The sequence below is a fragment of the Paramormyrops kingsleyae genome, chromosome 21 (genome assembly GCF_048594095.1).
Source record: "Paramormyrops kingsleyae isolate MSU_618 chromosome 21, PKINGS_0.4, whole genome shotgun sequence".
Taxonomy (NCBI): Eukaryota; Metazoa; Chordata; class Actinopteri; order Osteoglossiformes; family Mormyridae; genus Paramormyrops; species Paramormyrops kingsleyae.
This window is the reverse complement of record NC_132817.1, coordinates 4,132,263-4,148,362: the sequence shown is the minus strand read 5'-3', so window position 1 is coordinate 4,148,362 and position 16,100 is coordinate 4,132,263. Positions and strand designations below refer to the sequence as shown.

General features: G+C 51.2%; 1 protein-coding gene across 4 annotated transcripts in view; it reads right to left on the bottom strand.

Annotated features, from left to right (window-relative positions):
• The window catches only part of tgfbr3 (transforming growth factor, beta receptor III), a 66,785-nt gene that overhangs the window by 43,333 nt on the left and 7,352 nt on the right, over positions 1-16,100 (bottom strand). For all 4 annotated transcript variants that reach the window (XM_023816622.2, XM_072704460.1, XM_023816623.2 and 1 more), the window contains exon 3: positions 2,923-3,110. In XM_023816622.2, the coding sequence (XP_023672390.2) occupies positions 2,923-3,110 (188 nt within the window). The remainder of the gene's footprint in view (positions 1-2,922; positions 3,111-16,100) is intronic.

Genomic DNA, 16,100 nt, shown 5'->3' with positions numbered 1-16,100 from the left:
GCGCTAGTTTCTTAATATGATGCAACACATATAGAATTTGCTTTTGGTCTGAATCCCAGCAAATGCCAGAAAACAAAACTGGCAGAAACAGAGACAGACAATAAATGCTTTATTTCCAGGAAATCATGCTTGGCGTGCCAAATATCTACAGAGAACATTCTGATTGAATCCTCATTAAAACAGCATGATTTTACAATTAACAATTAAGTCCATTTCTCCTTTTTTTTGGTATACAGGCAAGCATTTATATTACCATTTGGTCTATAATTTACTGAGCTCACTATGCTGAAAAACAGGTACAGGTATCCAAAAAAATCAACCTTTATAATCATCCAAATCAGTAAGAGCCAATTATCATTTATATAAGGCAATTACTTACCGCTGTTTAGCAAAATGCAGATTATTCCACGAAGAAGGCAAAATTATAACCCCTGGTTTCAACAGATTGTTAAAGCTAGTTTGTTAAATTTAAAATTTGTACATGAAATAAGAGGTTTATATCTGTATATTGTGAAATCTGACTTCAGGTGAGTGCATGTGGCTGTGTATGGGCACCAGCTCGATGAGTAAGTACACAGGCTTTCTGCTGTGCGTCAGGCATATTAAATGATGGGCAATCGGTCTGACGCAAAGCATCTCTGAGATACCATTTCCACTGTTTAGCAGTTAACATCTGGCCAGAGTTTCACGTAGAGGTCTTAATCAAGGAGTGAACATGCTTTCCATTTAAACTGATGAGATCTTAAACTCTCCTTAAATACTTTATCTGAATTATAAAAGTAATTAATGACTCATTCCTGTGAGGAAATCAGAGCCTCCCCCCCCCCCGGAGTATTGAATTTGTCCAGCTTATGGCTTAACTTTCAGCGCTTAGGAATTTGAGACGCTCAACTGATCACGTATTATGGCAGGATTCTTTTATGGAAACCAAAGACTTTCCAATCACAATCGGAAGGCAAAAGAGAGCGAAGTAGCACCCAAACGTCCGTGACAAGCCTGGACAGCATGTTTCGCACGTAGCTGATGGGTGAAGTTTAGATTCTAACACACTGACAGATATTTCCTCGGGCTAAAAACACAACTGGTGCATGGTGAGTCACAGGGAGCGCGCCGAAAGCGGCTCGGCATCGCCGTGCGGCGTCACTGCCCATGTCAGCGGCCTCCCTACACAACACAGGGGTGGACGACTCTAGCGGCCAATAAGACCCCGGCTGAATGAGGAAATCTGTGCCGCTGAGATAAATGATCGTGGAGATTACGAATTATGTTGAAATTTCTCCACTTAACGAGATTTCAGCACAGACGTTCTCAGCTGTTCCCCAATGTGGTAATTCCATATTATGGAATTATTTATGTTTTACCCCCAATGAAATGATCACGCCATTTTCTGTGCGTGGAACAGACGTCTGGTTTTGTTTTCTTTACGTCGTTACTACAACGGCTCAAACGGATTTTAGATTCTGTATTTTCGCTAAGCATCATGGTTCTCAGGCTGGGGGCCAGCTATCTCCTCCCCCCTAGTGAAATTACCAAGATAGCATACATCTCTATTCTCCACCATTGTTTCTTGCTGCATGGTCGCTGGCCTCAATCTGATCTCTTATGGATGTTTACATGGGAGGCACCTCGGCCTGCTGCCACATGGGGGGGGGGGGCGGGTAAAGGGGGCAGAGAAAAGACGCCAGAACGGGGCAACACAGGCCTCCGGGGGCAGCCCCTGGCAGGAAAAGAAGGATGCAGGGGAGGAGCAGCGAGAACAATGTTATCTATCTTCATGCAAACGGGCGTGTGATAGTTAGGGATCTGGTGGGGGCGTGACATCAAACCAGGACGGTTTGAATTTAGTACACAAACCAGGAACTTGGTAAACATCTACCAACCCAACACAGAACCAATGTCAACTCTTAGCTTCATTGCTAACCTCTGTGAGGTGTTTCTTCAGACTAGCATTCATTAACTTTGGCAGATGCTCTTACAAAATGACCAGCTAACTGTCTAATTCATTCATGCAAGGGTTACTGGAGACATTTAAGCTGAGCTTCATTGAGGGACAATGACAAGGGACCAGGCTGTCCGGGCTGCCCGATTCCAAGGGTCTGTTCTCGCTGTAAGAATGGCCTCTTATCACTCCGCATCACCGGAGCAGAAAAGTACGAGAAGTACAGAGGGCAATGGAGCAAATTAAATCCTCCATTGTGTCCGACGCTGGGGCAGATATTCAGTTTCAGCGCAATTTAAGCCCTCGTCTCTCAGCCGCCAAGAGAACGCAGAACCTTGACCCACATGAGTCGCCCCTGCTCCCGTCGAGCAATAGGACCTCTGCTCTGTCACAAGCGGGGCCCAGCCAGCTACTCCCACAATGGAGTCTGAAGAATCCCGGGGGTGTCAGCACCAAGGCTACAGGCCGGACCGAGGTCTCGCACTTGGATGTCACAGAGGCCTCGTTTGAGACGGTGAAAGAGGCTGAAACATTTCTCGCCACCAGAGAACTGCTGCGGTCAGCATGGAGAGCTGTCCGGCCATTAACACAGTCATCCATTAGTCATGGCAGGACACTTCCTACACCTTTGCTCTTAATTAAATGAACCCACTAGGGCACAATGCTAATCTCCTTAGCCGGTACAGGCGTGTGTTTGTGCAGTGGAGACCCTGCTGAGGGGATTCTGCTCGGGCCAAAGTAAACCTGAGCCGCAGTCAAAGGCCACTTATCAAAGCAGGATCGCTTCACCTCGCTTCAACCCAGCAGGGCTCAGAAAAATCCAGAACATCCGGCTTGACATAAACGTCCACTTTTCCCCCAAGGCTATGGGCCAACTACAGCGAAACGGGGTTTCAAAATGCAAAACCGATGATATGTCAATTAAGTTATTCATCAACTAAATATTATGTGTGCAACCATTCGCAGGTTGGGTGATGCCGTACCTCCATGGTCTTCTCCAAGCCGCTGTTAGGGCCGTTCCTCCTCAGGTTGATGATGTGTACTTCCTGTGGGAGGCTGACGGTGCCCTTGCTGGCACAGCCGGATAACACGGTGAAGCTTTTCAGCACCGCCTGCACCGGGTGGCCCTCCCCAACGGGCAACAGCTCACATGGGCTCCGGGAGAACGGGCCTGCGGGGGCAACAGACCAAGGAAAGGATATACCTTCAGAGAGAACAGGATATGATGTCAACAACAACAAACCTGGGCATCTAATTATTGACCATTCCCAATGCGGCCTATGGAGAGCAAAGCTGGTTCTCAGGGGGATCCAGGCTACCCAGCAGATGCCCCTACCAAGAGGACTTGCCTTTCCTGTCTCGTGACGTTCTTGATCTCCACCTTCCAAATCAAACACATGGGGTCTGGAGAGGGGCATGCGTGAGGGACCAAGGGGGCAGGAAGAGTCGAGGTCATCTTCAAAGGCCTCTGGAGAGACGGGGACTGACTGCATGTTCAGACTTGGCTCAGAAAGCAGAACGCTGCTCTGCTTTACGACCGCTGTGACATCCCCCTCTCCGCACTAATATAAGGAACCTTTTGTTTTACCTTTTTGGGAATTACTGTGTTTTTTTAATGCACCACTAACTTGGGTAACATCCAAGCAACAGTCTATCAAGTCGGGGGAGGATCCTTAAACTCCAACAGGTTACTCTACATCTCCTCTTCAACTTCTTAAAGGGCCTGAATCCTCCTTATTTAACAGCATGCATTAATATCATACATTCCTCCTTGTGCTGATTTAATTCTGATATGGACCTGGTCAGTGTCAGTCAGGGCTGTGGTCCAAACACATTACCACCCGGAAGGGATGTACGGAATAATTTTGGTGGCAAACAATACAAACAATGTTTTCCTAAGTATTGACTAGCTCCTTTTGTGGAAAACAATGAGGGCCATGCTGTGTTTGCTGGCAGCTGGCCTCCAGGCGTATGGATGCAGAGGGGACACTGGGGGGCGCCATCAATATTTCCCTAACATTTTGGCAATACGATGGCACAAACGCAATGCTGCAAGACTGCGTGGAGACACTCTGGAGAAGTGGAAAAGCAGAGAAACCAGAGAAGCATGACTGCAACAAGAAATTCCTTTTCAAGAAAATCTGAGTAACATCAGTGCTGGTGATTCACAGATAAGCCCATAACACATCCAGGAACCTCATATCAGGCCTCTTGGAAGAGGTCAATGAATCCACCAGACACACAGAGAGCTGCAGATTTCTAATTAGCGGGGGTAAGTCGTACAGTGCACTGCAGTGCCGCATTTTACCCACAGAATCCTGCAGCTGAGCGACACTCCGGCCAAAAGCATGCAGACACCAAGCTGCGGATCGGCCATTATCAGCTAGACAGAAAACAAGAGGCTCCCTTGAAGATAGGCGACAGATTACATTCATTTTTTGTTTCATCCAAGTGCTTCCAGACAAAAAACAAAAAAGTACATCAGAAAAAGAATACGTAAGATTTGCGAGATAACTATAGGAAGCCCGCGTTTGTTTTCCAGCGCTAAAACAAATGGGATTGAATCGGGCAGCAGTAAACAAGGCACGTTCCCAGGCTCCGAGGAATGTTGTTTTTGAAATGCAGGGCATCTATTCAAAGCCACCCCGGCCCAAATGGAACAGGGGCCGTAAAGGTCACAAGCCAAACACCATCAAGCTGCAAGAAATGCCAGGGATGCCGCGCGGACGAGTACGGTCCCACTGTGCGCTCGGGCCTCCAGTGCGTGGGCAGCCTTGCAAAAAAGAATCAAAATCCTGAAATTTCACGTCAGATCCCTTATGGATTTTTTCGGCGTGTCGCAACACACATCTGGCGAAACCATTCTTGACAACCTGACCCGTAGAGTGGAAAACCTGGCAGGGACGCGGCACACGCACCCCGAGGGGCTCTGGGACACGCTCGGGGGTGAAGAATCAATGGTGCTTTTCACAATGCGACTCTTCCTGCGTGCGCTGGCAGTATCACAGGGATGACACATCCTTCTCCCTGTTATTCTAACCGAAAGAGAAGCAAACGGTGCATAAATGATCTCACATCTGGAGCAGCGATCAGTCCGTTGAGAGGACAGGCGTAAGGGCCCTTTATCCGCCTGCTGGCTTTGAGGATGGTTTATCTCTCCTGCCACCTACTCCCCATCCACCCTTAACCGGTCCCTGTCCCTGCAGTCCCCAGCTCAGTCTAGCCAGGCTCGACGCCCACCACGGGCACATAAGGGCAAATTAAACCCGGTTCGAATGTGCGTGGCTGTGAAGCGCGGCATGTGGCAGGTAGGTGTAAACAGAAACCAAGATGGCCGCCACCACCAGAGAGGCGGGCGGTTCCTCCGATACGGACTGAAGTCGGGCCCTGAGAGGCGGCGCAGGAGGCCGAAAGACCTTCCCAGTGGTGAGACTAAACGGCACCTTCCTGAAGGCCTGGGAGGGTGACGGCCTATCAGATGAAGCCAAACTCGGCCACCTCAACATCAACACAGAGCACCTACGCAGCCCCAGCCAACAGCAGAAAAACACTTATACAGCAAGAGCGCCGTGTTTACTCGGCCAGTAACAGAGCAGGTCTCAGAGCAGCAAATGCAGCCGTTTCTGTCGCCGCTGCTTGGGGGGGCAGCCTCTAATGGCCGACATCATAGGCACCTCCTCTGCAAGAAGAGCTCAAACTGCATTTTGCATCCATACTACATTGAAGCCAACTGACTCAAAGTCCATGAGTCAAACCTGGTAGACACCTTTACTGGACGCGTGGTGCCCCTCATGTGGGCTGTGAGAAGATGAGACTGAGATGTTCAGCTGTAAACAGACACTGAAGTACTTAGGCTCTGCTGTCAGCCGTCGCACAGAAACGAACTCCCAAGAAAACCTGGCTGAACTTCTGCAGAACTCGGGTGCCATTCATTGGCTTTGGATCCACAACAGCAAACGCGATAGTGATTTAAAGGTATCAGTGCCTTTCTAACCACCTTCAAGCCAAGCAACAGTGAAGAAAATCATATAGTACATGATGCTCTTCAATTATTATCTGTGGATCTTTTAACATATTCTGTCATAAGACACAGAAGAACCGGGAAAAAATACTAACATATCGCCAAGTGTGCTTCAGAAACATCTACTGAAAACCTCCAATGTCTTCAGGCACTTCAGGTGGTCAGCCTTACGAAGCAGGACCTGGATGGACTCTCGCGTGGCGGATGACTGGCGAGAGCAGGAATGAAAACAAACCGCGGGGCCGTGTGCCTGGTGGCCGCAGTAAAAATGCATGCAGCCGGGATTGTGCATCTTTTTTTTTCTGCTCGCATCAATTTTAAAAGGAGATTTCTGACATCACAGGAGGACTCCAACAAAAACAGTCTAGGGCTGAAAACAGCCAATCACCAAAACAAACACGGTGATCAGGGATCAGAACACTGCTTCTGTCCTTCTGGCACCGACCTCACGACCCGCTCCAGAAATAATGGAGTGAGACTCAGACTGAACCCCAGACTTCCTGATGCCCCCAGAGCTCTCCAAGAGCGTCTCACAGCAAAGTCATTTTTAAAAGCCTGTGCGGAAGTTTGACGGCACTCCTGGCGACTCTGAGGATCACAAACACAGATGAGCGGGACCGCAGGAAGCAGGTCACCGGTCGCCACGTATCAACCCCGTGCTGACCCCGTGCTGACCCCGTGCTGACCCCGTGCTGACCCCGTGCCACGTGGGCGTCGCCCCGCCAAGACCACGGCCCGTAGGCGGGGGTAGGGAAAGTGAGAATGCTGATCTGGTGGCAGTGTCGCTGCAGCATGACACGTGTAGTTTCATTATGATGCCTGGGGGAATCCAGGCTACACCAAGGTTAGCAAGCAAGCACATAGCACCCATTTCCCTCATAAACACACACCGCCATCGTCATGGCGAGCGGAAGGACGGTGCCGGTCCGACCTCCATTTGGCACCGCGGCACTATCCGTCACTGGGCTCAGAAAGCCAGTGAGAGAGCTGCGTTCGGAGACACCTGTGTCATGTGATGGGGACACACTTTCCCTCAAACGCGATTCCACAGCCTCTGGGCTAAAGAGACACTACAGCCTCTGGGCTAAAGAGACACTACAGCCTGAGGGATTCGGGATTTTCCCCTCAGGAGGCACTGGTGCTACGGGGATTATTTTGATTTAATCTTAAGCGTTCTGACTATCTCATCTTCTCCGTCTGCATCCACACGATACTCCCGCAGATGCCCGTTCATGAGCCGGGTACCAAGGCATCCCTCGTAAACGTCCCCCATCGCCAAGCACACAAGCCTGCCATATATAGCGCTCACGGAAAGTCTTGTGTAATTCTGTAACAATGTTACACATTTATTAGCTTCTAACAAAAGTCCATTGACAAGCATTGTTCACCGTATCTTCTGCATGGACATATTGTTTTATGAACTGTCACAATTTTTTTGACAGACTCATTCAGTTCTGTTCTTTCCATTTCGCCATTAATTGCAATCATAGTCATTGGCTCCCAAAGGGACACTAAATACAAATGGTGTTTTATGTTATTGCAAATGTGTTACTAATTAAAAAGCACCCAATGAAACTGCTTGTCAATTAACTTCTTAATTCAGAACAGCTCATTTATAATTTGGGTTTCAATTTATTACTACTTGAAATTAATGTTGTACATAAACCTACTGATTGTTTCTAATGTGGTATATATATATTTTGTAAACAAAAGAATAAAGTAATGTTTTTCTTATAAAACCAAAATATTGGCAATATTTTTTTCTGAATTAAGCCAGCGTCTCAAGACTTTCTGCGAGCGCCATATTGGTAAGGTAGTTAAATGCGACAGTAAACATTAACACTGCAGGCCCCCCTGTGCCACGCCACGCTGCCCCCGTCGTCAGGGGCCTCACCGAGGACAGAATTCCACTGATAAACGGCAGAAAACAGGCTCATCTCACCAAGCAGGCAGAGACAGGGGAGCCCTTTGCTTTCTGCTGCACTCATCGCTCTCAAAGTGGGTAGGAGCCTTACAGTTAATTCTGCACAATGACAGGAAGCTTTATCTGGACATTACAGTTATTCAGATCATCGGCGAGCAGAGTGGCGTGGGGGGGGGGCACGCCTCCGGGTTGTGATAACGCTCTTTTGTGAGCGCGACACGTGTTAGAGTTGTTGGGCGAGTAAAATACGTGCATTCGGCATCACGGGGCCGTGGAAGCAGGGGAGGACAGGAGGAAGTCGGGGGTGGGGGGGGTGAGGATGAAGAGAAGGCCCAACATTAATCAGGGAGGGAGATGGTAAAGCTCCCCGGACCAAACATGAAATCTGAAACACGACTGTACCCCCAGAAGGGCCAAAAGAGATTCACCGACATAGGGAGAGAGGGAATTTGCCGGAAGGATAGTTCCTTTGAACTTGACGATCAACCAAAAATTAACAAAACAAATTTCGATTTTATAGACAGAGATTCCAGCCGTCCACACAGCACTGAGAAGATCTGTGAGAAGACATAAAGTGGGGGTGTCCCAGGCGGGGAAGAGAGCCGGGTATAAATCCTCCTTCTGGGGGCCTGCCCCCCATGCCGGCTCTCAGGGCAGGTCACTCCTTGAACCGGGATGGACCAACAGGGACATAAAACGATCCACCAAGGTCTAAAGCCTGCAGAGCATCCGTTTGATTCCCAGTCTGAAAGCGGCACTCGGACCAAAAGAAGAAGGCCTCAGAGGCGCAGGGGGCGCCCCCCAGAGGACAGACAAAAGTTCACGCGAGGATCAGAAGACAAATCCAACTTCTGAGGTCTCTCAGCCAGAGGCCACAATTCACAGAGAGCACGGAGACTTTTTTAAAGAGTTAGAAACCTTGGTAACAAACGTTAAGCGGACCGAGCCGAGGAGGAGCAGAGCGGGCTGAGCGGAGGAGGAGCAGAGCGGGCTGAGCGGGCTGAGCGGAGGAGGAGCAGAGCTGATCTTCAGGGAACTCCGTAAGCCATGCAGAATAAGCCCGATAACAACAAGAGGCTCATGCACACAGTGGTGGCCTCACCTTCTTGGGGACTCTCAAGACACATCACTCAAATACACACGTCCTGCAGAAGAGACAGCGACTCGTATATTTTTATAAGGCTCAGACATTCATCTGGGCCAGAGATTCTAGGAGAGATTAAGCAGAAGCGAAATCAATTCGGGGTTTTATGTTCTTAGTCGGCCTGTTTGTCTAGGAGACGAGACAGCCAGTAAAAGGGGATTATTATTGGGGGCCACACTGTGCCCCCCCCCCCCACAGCCTCGAGACGCAGGGTGTAAATCTTGCAGGCCTTCGTGCTGAAGGATGACACCATGGTGAAGAAGAAACATCTCACTCGGGCAGCTGTGAGGATCAGGAACACCCCCCCCACCCCCTCTACCCCCCCCACCCAGAGCTTGCTGAAGATGGACGGACCTGACGAGCGGCACACAGCAGGACGAGAGCAATTCCAGGCTAACGGCAGCACTGTCACTTTTAACAGAGAAGAAATGCAGGCCCCCCCCCACAGAGCTCAGTCTGAGAACGCCCTTCCCTCCTACTAGAGAAAGAGTAATGGGGGGTGCAAGTGCTGTACCCCACATGAATGGCACCTGGTCCATCCTGAGTGAGCGCGACCGCGTGGTTCAGAGGCGGCCATCTTTACACCGTGCTGACAGTGCAAGGTGGCACTTATCTAAGCGGGACACTTTTACTCAGCAGTGAAAGCTGCGGTAGAGTTTCAAAGAAGCACCCCCCCCCCCCACACTGTGGCCTCGCGCACAGACACTGCACAAACACGCCAGTGCTCATGGTCCCCCCCCCCACGCTGTGGCCTCGCGCACAGACACTGCACAAACACGCCAGTGCTCATGGGCTTTCAGCTAGGGCCCTGGACTTTCCTGCACCCTTTGTGAGCAGCCGTGCAAGGGGTGTGCGAGGGGCATGTACACTGGTGATAGCCATGTTGTGGCCTCGCGCATAGACACTGCACAAACATGCCAGTGCTCAAGGTCCCTCCCCCCCACGCTGTGGCCTCGCGCATAGTCACTGCACAAACACGCCAGTGCTCATGGTCCCCCCCCCACACTGTGGCCTCGCGCATAGACACTGCACAAACATGCCAGTGCTCATGGTCCCCCCCCACACTGTGGCCTCGCGCATAGACACTGCACAAACATGCCAGTGCTTAAGGTCCCTCCCCCCCACGCTGTGGCCTCGCGCATAGTCACTGCACAAACACGCCAGTGCTCATGGTCCCCCCCCCCACGCTGTGGCCTCGTGCATAGACACTGCACAAACACGCCAGTGCTCATGGTCTCCCCCCCCACGCTGTGGCCTCGTGCATAGACACTGCACAAACACGCCAGTGCTCATGGTGACGCCACGGTCTGCTCGGTCTGGGATCCCGCAGCACCAGCGGGCCGGATGACACACTCCAGGACTGCCCCGCACACCGGTTCTTGTAACAGGAAGCCGCACGAGTGCTGATTTCACTCACCACAGAGCGAGCGAGCTGACTCTCCACCCACGGCGGGGGATGCGAAACAAGCAAATTAACAAAAATGAACAAGAAACGACTTCAGCATGCAGAGCCCTGGGTGACGAAACCATCACTGAACAACATAAAATATAGCAACAAAACAAGCTCAAATGAAATCAAACAGAACAAAACGACACTGAATGAAAATAAAACAGCACACGGCGAGAGCCTGGGCCTAAGGCCATTATCTGGAAACACATGGTGAAATCTTCCACTGTATCTTTCCACTAGTCATGACTGCAGAAATTATGGGATGTGAGGTAAAGGAGGGAGAAGGAGGGAGGTTCCTGGGCAAGTCATGGACAGTAGCTGTCGGGTCACAAGGGGTCAAAGGTCACTGAATAGATGCTAGTGTCACGGTGCGTGCCGCACGGATCGGGGAATCAGGCGAACGGAAGCCAGGGATCGGGGAATACGGAGTTTAATGCCAAACACACAAAGCACGCAACAAAACAACGTCAATGACCAGACTAGGGATACAAACGGGAACGCGGACTAAATACACTGACATCCAATCCAAAACAGCTGTAAAACACTGGGATTCCACATGAGGTTAACGAGGGGGCGTGGCACACATTAGGATCGGACGGAGCGGGGTGTGACAGCTAGTGAGACCTTGACAACTCCCCAGCTAAAAGGGCAGGAATCCCAAACTGTCTGAAAATGGAGGATCCCAGCCAGGAAGGTATGTAAATATATCTGTCAAACATTCAAATATCCAACAAAGGTCTAATCTGACAACACTGAATTGACCAATCACAGAAGACGACATCATATTGAGTCTGCTTTCTTGGGGAGTCATGTTGTGCGCTTGACAGCAGCCAGCAGGTGGCGCAGTAGTTAAGGATACTCAGGGGTCTGCTGGAGCAGTTTGGTATTTAACCTGAACTGTGTCAAGAAAAACACCCACATAAACTACCAAAAAAAAAGAAAAAAAAATCAATGTAAATGTAGATTTATCTAGAAATCCTTTTTAACTCTTGGAGTGTTACAGACGGACTCTGTGTACATGGAGTTATCAACAAGAGCAGAAAGATATGGAAAATGTGACAGGGGCCTGGCAAATGGAGCGGCTGGATCAAAACATCTCCAGACCGGGGGTGCAGAGTAGTGGAAAGTGGAGTGATCCAGCTGGGGGGGGGGGGACATCAGACAGTAATAAATGTCCTTTGGTTTATAAAAGAGGAAAACAAATTTTGTACCTGTCAGCCTGAGCAGGCCCTGCTGAGCAGGAGGGGGGCTCCCCAACCTGCCACCTGGGCTCTCCCTGTCACCGGGGGCCCAGGCTGAGCAGGCCTCTCTCTGCTCCAGCCTCCAGCGGCTGGCCGAGACTCGGCAGCTCCCCAGAATACAATGGAAAAGTCCGCATGGCCACATCTGGAGCACATTACAGCAAAACCAAAATCATTCACTGGGCCCGCTTACTCAAAAACGCACACGTGCGCACGCGCACACACACAAACACACACACACACACACACAGACGCATACAAACACACACACAGACGCATGTTTTCCATGTGAGAAGGTGTCAGGGACGAGACCCACAGCTGGGTCTGCAGACCACTGCTTCTTATCTGTCTGGGGAAGGAGGCAGAGCCTGGGGTGAGTCTTTGTGCACATGTGTGCAATTGTGTGTGTGTGTGTGTGTGTGTGTGTCCATACATGTGTGTGTGCATACGTGTGTGTGTGCATGCATGTGTTTGTGCGTGTCTGCATGCGTGTGTGTGTGTCTGTGTGTAGCGGCTGGGGCCACAGCTTGTGCAGGCAGCCAAGTTTACCCTGAGGGGCGACACCCCACATGAAAGGCCCATGCAGGCTGACTGGCCAAACCCCGGAGCATGTAAAGAAAAATTTCGTCCAGAATAAAAAACGTGCTGCACGTCAGTTCACTGACCATTCCTGTGCACATCTGCCCCAAGCCCCCCCAAACGGTGCGTGAGGCTCACACACCTTCAGAAGGTGAACCCAGCCCCCAGGAGCTTTCCTCAAAGTACAGCCTTCCAGCCATCTTCTCCTCGTCAGAAATGTGCGGACGGTTAGATTCTCAGAAGGGCTCCTTCGCAGTTTTCACGCTTTTAAATCTTCTGATTTATTGTTTTCTTTTTCCGTGTTTGTCTTAAATGTATGCACCAAGACTGTCAAGACGAATTCCTAGGACATGTAGGTGAGCCGATAAAATTAATTCTCACATTCTGAGATTCATTTGCTAATGGGCAGCCCTCTCCGTAAAAGCTCTCTTCACTTGCTACAGTCCAGCTGCGTCGTGCTCCCGGTCCCAACCGTTCCGACATGCCCTTTCTGTGGCACCAACCTATTCCCACCTTTGCTAAGGCTGCAGAACACGGATACAGTTCCCCGATTTCCCGGTTCCGAAATCCAAACAGGCTGACTAGCTGGCCAGCATCGGAGTGGCACGGGGATCGCGGTAAACTCCACAACAGGAATCCGGCACCGGCATTCCGGAGGGAGCGGTTCCAGATCCCGCTGGGACTCGCCGGCGTTTCTCCAGGCGGCCCCACAAACGAGCGGGAATGGAGCCTCGCCTGACCGCTTCTTGGCAAAGCCAGTCCAGCGGACCGTGGCGCCCCTAGACCCGCTGCCGTTCCGGGGACTGTCAGGGGCTGAACGGGGATGTGTGTGATGCACTCACATGCATGCAGGCACACGCGCACAAAATGGAAAAAGTCTGCAGCACACAGTTCAGATGAAGCTTTATTTACCTTAAATATTCATGAGGTGCAAGCGAGCTGGCCCAGCGGCTGGGAGGGCGGAGACACATACCCTGTGTGCTATAAGAAGTGTACCTCTGTGCCATGCAGCCATGCACGTGCCCCTCCCAGGCGGAGGCCTGGTACCAGCCGGGCCCCGCAGCTGGCCCAAGATCAAGTCCGCGGGCAGCCGGGACGGTTGCCGGGAAAGGGGGCGGGGGGGCGGGGAGCCTGGTCCTCGGCGGCGATGCAATACCGAGGGCTCTAATTAAGCGCCTGCACTCAGCCAACCGGTTTCCAGCTGCTATGTAAACACGCTGCGTCCTCATCGCCGAGCACCGAGGCCGGAGAGCCAATCAGGAGGCAGCATCTGGTCCCAGGATATCGGGGAGAGGGCCCTCGCTGGGGCCCGTGCAGGGGGAGGGGAGACGGGGGGGGGGCCGCGGTCCACACACGTATCCGATTACGCCGATTGCGTAAGATGCTGTGCCGACGGGAATAACGGAAATAGAGCGTGCGGCAGAAAATCGGGAACAGACATCCCTCAGTGCAGAAGGATGATTTCGGGATATAAAGTGATACAAGACAGAAAACATGTATATATAAATACAGCATGAGCATCGAGCGCCGGCCAGAAACAGCACCATCCGCCCCCCCCATGACTTTCTCAACATCCTGTTTATCAGAGTGCCACCGGCACCACATACAGACCGGTAACCCAGTTCTGTGATGAGTCAGCGTGGCGCCCCACCGACCCTGGACTTTCCTGCACCCTTTGTGAGCAGCCGTGCGAGGGGCATGCACACTGGTGATAGCAATGTGCTCTCGCTGAAACCCCCCCCTGCCGATGCGTTTGGTGTCGCCGGCGTCCCAGGGGGGCATTTTTTGGCAGGAGAGATGCTGGTGTTTCTGGCACCACTCCCCCCCCCAGTCCGGTCCCACACCACCCACACCCCCCCGGCCTCATGCCCCATCACTACTCGACAGCTACGAATATGGATGTTCTCCTGGTCTGTTTTACTCAGAGTGGGTGGAGGCGACAGCCGGCCATGTGAAGCCCAGCGTCAGTGAGCGACGGCCTGCCGTGTGAAGCCCAGCGCCAGTGAGCGACGGCCTGCCGTGTGAAGCCCAGCGCCAGTGAGCGACGGCCTGCCGTGTGAAGCCCAGTGCCAGTGAGTGACGGAGGCAGCCATGCCGCACGCAAATCGCTGCGTTACGTAACAATTGTCTCGACAAATCCCGAAGCCTGATGTTCACACAAAGGAGAGGCAACGGCCAAGGTACAGTCCAGGGGTTCTGTGCTCTTAATTGTGACGTCTTCACCTGGGCCGTGCCAGCTGATGGTGTCCAGCTGGTCTCACTGGCATTTCAGTCATGGGGGGGTGGGGGGGGGACCGCCTCGTGCCCCATGTTGTCCCGGTGCAGGTTCTCAAACTAAGATGAAGCCTGATAAGTCTAGAAGTTCAGGAGAAACACCTTGGGTCCTAATTCTGCATTTAACCCATATGTTATGTTGTGACACAGCAGGGGGCAGCTAATTCAGCACCCGGAGAGCAGTGCTTGGGGGCGGTACCTTGCTCAGGGTACCTCAGTGGTGCCTTGCTGGTCGAGGATTCCAACCAGCAATCTTTCAATCACTGGTACACTTCCCTAACCATTAGGCCACCCACTGCCTAGCGATGCTCCCATGACCTTAGAGGGGAGGCAGGCCGCTCAGAATTCTGGGGGAGAAGACGGGATTGGCGAAGCGGACGGCACCCTCACAGGACGAGCTTCCTGCGGCTAACCGTCAGCTATCGGCACCGATGACAAACGAGCAGTACGGACATACTAAAATCAACATTTTGACCTCTTGCTCCCAAAATTAACAAATAAAAAAGTGACGCTTAACGACAGTTAGGCTTTTTAGGTTCTTGCTTTGTCAGAAGGTGCAGTGTAGCTACTGCTCCAATCCTGCTCACACTGGCCGTTCACTGGAAGCTCAGTCTAGCTGCACTGACTGACAGCATGTATGCTTGTAATATGCTATTTGCCTCACTGTGGACAAAAGCGTTTGATAAATAAGTTAATGGTTAATGTAGACACACTTGTTTTGTGCCTATGTATGGAATATCACAGAGATGAGTACTCCTACACGTAGCTGTGGGCCTTAAACACCCACCTCACATCCAGGACCTTAAACCTACAGTCCCTTCAGCACCTTCAAAGCGGCTAACCGTCAGCTGGATCTCACGATTGCCCTTCCTCACTGCTCTTAAGAAACAAAAGTTGTCAATCTGTCAGATGCATGTTGTGCAGCTCAGAATGTCCCTGGTGTTTTCAGCCACACCCCCTAGGCTCATTATAAATAGACTAAAAGGTGAACGTGGTCAAATTAAGGTTTTAATATCCTATAATCAAAAGCGAAACCTGCATTTAGCCGTCTACAGAAACATAGCCCAGAATGCAACCTGCTAACAAGCCCCAATCAAACTCCTCTCATTAGCGTTTCTACTGCAACACGACAGGCCTGATAGACGACTCTCAATAAACATTCAGCGTCCCTCGCTGAGCACCCGGATGGGCCACATAGGGGTGATTCTAGGACTTTTTAAAGTGGGGGGGGGGGGGCATGAGAGGGGCCATAATTCACAGAACAGGGTCAACCTTATCATTAGCCAATGATATGTTTTGATTCAGTGACTGATGGGGGAGGGGACGTTCTGGGAGCCAATCAGCTTTCAGCTAAGGCCAGTGCCCCTGTGGTCCCACCCCTGTGTATGTACACCCCTGGGGTCAGCAGAGCCCCTTTGAGGGACATTTATTAGGTTTCAGCAACGTAATAGTGCCAGGTGGCATTCAACCTGTAACAGGCCTTTCAGTATTTCCAACTGCGCTACAGTAAAGATTAGCTTATGCTAAT